This window comes from Chaetodon auriga, chromosome 3 (assembly GCF_051107435.1).
Source record: "Chaetodon auriga isolate fChaAug3 chromosome 3, fChaAug3.hap1, whole genome shotgun sequence".
Lineage (NCBI taxonomy): Eukaryota > Metazoa > Chordata > Actinopteri > Chaetodontiformes > Chaetodontidae > Chaetodon > Chaetodon auriga.
Window position 1 is genome coordinate 19,084,636 of NC_135076.1, and position 5,365 is coordinate 19,090,000.

The 5,365-nt window shown below is 40.8% G+C and overlaps 1 protein-coding gene across 1 annotated transcript in view; it reads left to right on the plus strand.

Annotated features, from left to right (window-relative positions):
* The first annotated feature begins 989 nt into the window (after positions 1 to 989).
* The window catches only part of ttc39a (tetratricopeptide repeat domain 39A), a 23,382-nt gene continuing 19,006 nt past the window's right edge, over positions 990 to 5,365 (plus strand). Inside the window, exons 1-4 of the mRNA XM_076727072.1 lie at positions 990 to 1,174; positions 2,934 to 2,984; positions 3,139 to 3,189; positions 3,532 to 3,585. Coding sequence (XP_076583187.1) covers positions 1,122 to 1,174; positions 2,934 to 2,984; positions 3,139 to 3,189; positions 3,532 to 3,585 — 209 coding nt within the window. The 5' untranslated portion in view covers positions 990 to 1,121. The remainder of the gene's footprint in view (positions 1,175 to 2,933; positions 2,985 to 3,138; positions 3,190 to 3,531; positions 3,586 to 5,365) is intronic.

Genomic DNA, 5,365 nt, shown 5'->3' on the forward strand with positions numbered 1-5,365 from the left:
GTTTCGTGTGTTCTTCCTGGGATCGAGTCATGTTACTGTCCTAAACAGGCACCGGTGGAGATTCAGATCCTTTACTTTAGTAAAAGTAGCCACACTGAAAAGCAATTAAGAAAATGTACTCAGTTACTGTGTTGAAATACATTTTTGAGGCACACATACTTTCATATCATTTTTAATGTGGGACTTTTACTTGTAATGAAGTACTTCTACATTGTTTTATTGGCATAAAGAATTACATAAACTGAATACTTTCTGCACCACTGAGTAAAAGTACATTAGTATTATCAACAAAACATGCTTATATACAAACTAAATGTACTCATTATGCAGAATCTTATCCTGTTATATGTATTATGGGATTATTATAGAGGCAATGTCCACTGTTCATACTACTGTATATCTCAAAGCAGCACATCAAAAACAAGCTGAAGGTAAGAAGCTGAGATTTCTATTTAAAACATGTATCTGCGATGTAACCAGTTACTGTAGCTTTCATATATGGGATGAAGCAGAAAGTATAATATATCCTCTGAAATGTGTAGGAGTAGAAATAGAAAGTAGCAGGAAGTACCTCCAAATTGAACTTAAACACAGTAATTTAGTAGACTTGCATTAATGTTTGTACTCTCTACTGTAGGCCTGTTTCTGTACACCTGTTACCTTTTTCTAAGTATAATTCAAAGTGTTATTTTTCTAGAATAAAACTAATGCTAAATTTTGGATACAGTATATAAATATACTATTAAAAGTATTTGAAAACAGCCTAATTATATGTAGAATGACACATTTTGAGCCCTTATCCTCAGTGACCTGTTCGTTTACTGAAATAAAGACACGCTTGGTGTGTGTGCTGACTGTCAGCTGTGTTGTCATACTCGGAGGGCTTTAGGACCATGAAGCCGGGACCTGCAGCGGCTCCACTGCGCTGCATTTAAATAGGAAATTCATTCTAATGATGATGCGACCAGCTCACCTTTCCACTTCAGGAAGGAGGAAGACTCGTCAGCAGCTGTTTTCACCGCTGTCACTGTGAGCGGCTCCTGTCCTCTCCATGCCCGCCGTGTAAAAGCCTGCTCTGCCCGGCATAATTCTGCTCTCTCACCGGATCCCAGCGCTGTGGAATGAGTTTTATTAGCAACTGGAGACGGAGCGTGAAGAAAGATGACAGCAAAAAGTGAGTCGGAGAGGAAAAATCCAGAAATCAGTGCAGGTCCCGGCTGTGTCCCTCGGCACTTGTGTACACAGTCCGTCCAGCAGTGAGCTCTCGATCAGAATCATAATGTGACTGAGAGCCGTCACACTCAGACTGAGCTCAACGTGTTCAGATCAGGAGCCTCAGACGTCGTTATTTATTGTTACTGTCACCACCTGCTAACTCAGTGCATTTACTCTCGTACTGCGCTCAAGTACTGTTTTAACATACTTGTACTTGAGTATTTCCATTCAGTACTACTTTCTGTTTCTCCTCCACTACATTTCAGAGGGAAGTGTCGTACTTTTACTCCACTACCTTCATTTGACTCTCATTTTCTGTGATGTGATATGAGGCAGTGCTGTGCTACAAGTCGACCCAGTGGTGTACAAATATCTAAAACTGGCTCCAACTACAATATCAATATATTCTTACATGTATTTGTCAGTGATAAAACAGAATAATATCATATTCTATAACACTAAAACACTTTCTACATGCTGAGTGCTTTTATTTTGGAACTTGACTTTGCTCACAATGCTTCAGTACTTTTACTTTTGAATTCAGGATTTATACTTGTGATCGACTACTGTCAGACTGCAGTATTTCTACTTTTACCAAAGTAAAGGATCACCTCTGGTCATTGCACTGAGATTGTTGTGTAGACCGCAACGTGTTCAGGAGCCTCGTCGATCCTGTGTAGGCCACAAAAACCCTCCACTGAGCTTCACAGCACAGATATGATCAGTGAAGATCAGTCCTGTGTTTCTGTACTGTAGAGGGGTCAGATTCCTACTGTGACACCATTCAGAGGGAAGAAACTTGTATTTGACAGGCAGCAAAAGGAGCCCTACATCTAAGAAATCTGAGTCAAAGGGAAAAACACTGTGTGAAGTTTAGTTTCAGGATCCTTCTAATTGCTCTCATCAGTGTAGCCTGACAGACAGCGTTACATTCCTGATGCCGTCAGTCAGGCTTTCAGCGGAGTAGCTCTGTCCGGAAATACACTTTGAGTTTTTGTCATTTTACTTTTAAATAAGTTGAAAAAGAAGAAATAATTTGTGGACAGAATTTGATTTAAGGGGTTGCAGGATCATTACCTGGATGGGAAATAGTACAAGCAAAATTCAGCTGCACCAAACCATGTTTACTTTCTGACTTTTCTCTAATCTTTGCCCTTTTTTTTGTACTGTAGTGTTTTATCTCTTCAGGCATCTCACAGACATGCGTCCTGTGATGAGGGGTCACATGTACATTGCTGCTCATGCAAAGGGGTCACAAGCAAAAAAGTTTGGGAATGTCTGATCTAATCCCGACCAAAGATTTTTTTCAAACGCTGTATCAGAAACTTTACTGCCTCGAGCACAGTTCTGTTTGAAGCACTTAATCCACCCATATTTTTACGTTTTTTTTGCAGAAAAATGGCGCCTTAATAATAATACAAAAATCTGTGTGATCCATTTAGTCTCATGCTACTGCTGTCATGTGCTTCCTTGTTGGCGTCTAGTCATTATTAGTTGATTCCAAGTTGAGTGTAATGAATTCATTCAGCTTTTAATTACTTTGTACTGACGTATCACATACAGTTCATCTATGCTGGCAGCAATTTTAATTGAAACTGTCTGTGCGAAACACTTGGGAGTCCTGCTCAGACCTCCAGTGTTCTAGCACACATCCTCCTCTCACCACCGTGAGATCTATTCTTACGTTCTCTCTAAGTTAACCTCTGACCTCTTCACAGGGACGCCGAGCAGGCACAGGACACACATGACGGCCCGGACTCCCCGAGCCAGTACGTTCACTTTGTGCCTCAATTATTATTACAGTCAGCAATCAGCTGTGTCACAAAGGAAGCTGCTCACAGTGCTAATAACAAAGTAATGACGATAGCTGTTAGCGTTTTACCTCCTGCAGATGTTCTATCAAACTGTTATGTCTTTTCTCAGGTTGTCAGTCATAAACAGTCCAGAGTTGGATCCCATCATCACAGACTTCAGGTGAGTGTCTTTGGACTGGAAAGCGCTGAAGCACGGACACAAAAGGTTCTGGGTTACAGTTTAAGATGTAGTAAATGTTTTGTGTCTTTCTGTGAAATCACTTTCTGAAGATCTGTCCCCAGATCAGATCTCCCAGACGCTTTCCCCCAAAAAATCAATTTCTGGACAAATGTCCTCACAGAAAAGAAGTAGCCTGGGAGCGTCCACATATATCAGCGTCCATGTTTCTCTGGCTCTCACGATCATGTTCCTCAAACAATAGCGAGCCTTTCAGCTGCTTTTCAATCCCTTGAGAATTCCCTCTTTTCTCTAAACAGCCTCGACTTTGTTCCTCTGTTTCAGGTTACAGCTACCAGGAAACGAAGATGGTCCGGAATCAACAAATGCATCAAATGGGTAAGAGCGGACAGTGAAGTGATCATAAAGGAAAAACTGAGGTGTAGGTCACAGATGTCTTATCATTTGGAAGAACTCCTCTTGAAAAGTCCTCCTGCATCCTGCATGACAGTGAAACAGTGAGTGTGAGCCAATTGCATGTTACTTAAAGGACTGCCTGACATGTTAGTGACATATTGAGATAAAGGTCACGAGAATGTCACCGGCATTAAAGCAGCCTCTCCCTGCTGTGTGACATATCAACATTCAGACGGAGAGAGAGCCTGAGAATCGTCCCTCTTCTCTCTCTGTCAAGTTACGACTGGATGAGTGTCAACATGAACCAGCTGCTTATTCACTGGTGTAATCCTGCATTCTCCGTCAAGGCATGCAGGGGATTTAATGAGAGCTTAAGGAGGAGGATACCGGAGGGAGGGAAGAAGAGGAAAAGTAAATTGTAAATTGAACGAATCAAAGTTAAAGGTGCTAAATGTAGCTTTCAGACATTAAAGGGGCAGTTCAGCCCAGGTGTCAGGTGTAGTTCAGTAGAGATGAAACTGCTCACAACAAGATCTGTGGATAATCTCGGGTAACCATGTTATGATTTCTGGAAAGAGACATTGCTCTTGAGTTTTGTTTGTTTTTTTTTCTTTTTTGCTTTGAGCAATATAAGCCAAGTGCCATCTGGTAAGAGAAAAAAAGGATTTTTGATTTCAGGGCGAACTCGACCTTTAAAGTCATATTTTGACATTTAGAGAGGTGCGTTTTCTTGCTGAGAGTTAGATGAGAAAATTTATACCGCGTTCAATTCTGTGTGGTCAATATGAAGCTAAAGCTGGGAGACAGATAGCCTAGCTTAGCATAAAGACTGGAAACCATTGGAACAGCTAGCCTGCTCAGTCCAACAGGAACAAAATCCTCATGTCTAGCGGACAGATATGAGAGTGTAACTCGTCTAATTCAAATTCTCAGTAGTGTGTTGTGCTACAGTTTATATCTTTATCTGCATTATTCTGGCTGCATTCAAATTCAGATTATATGACATACATTTACCTCATTGGAAGAAATATGTCAGCAGTGGTCATTATTAGCCATAATCCTTGTTCATATGCTGTAAAACAAAAGCTTCACATCCAGGAAAAGCCCCACCGTCAGTGCTTCTAACTACAAACATTTAGGATGATTTGCTCTTGTGTTGTTCATAAAGCGGTAGAGAGTTGCATGTCATCATATGACGCTCAAAGCCAAGGTCGTTTGAAATGGTAACAGTTTTTCTGGTCCCAAATCCAATTGCCCAGCATAAGGACAGCTGCCTATCAGATCTAATTATCTCCATAAACCCGTGACTCTCCGTGCTCCTTCCACAGAGATTCAAGCAACAATTCAACTTTTTTTTTTTTTACTCTGCAGTCTATAGAGATAGGTGGGTTTCCCCTCGTGTTTCTCTGCTGGCCAAAGCGCTTTGCCCTTTGTGTCTAATGGGCTATCATGGAGAGACAAGTATGTCAGATGTGACGAGCACTTAGATGCAGTCACATGAGTGTGATCTTTATGCTTTCTTGATGTTCCCAGTGTTCCTAATAGAGTGTGTGTGCAGAGTTGTGGATTTATATTGTTTTGCAAGTGATTTCTTCACTTTTGAGGATGTTCAAGTGTCTGCCACTGCAACTCAAACACACCAGTTACTGTAGAAATGCAGAAACAATTCTTTGTTTGATTAATTGAGTACTCATTTCCACCAAAAATACCAAACTTTTCCTTGTTTTAGCTTCTCAAGTGTGAGGATTTTATGTGACAATAA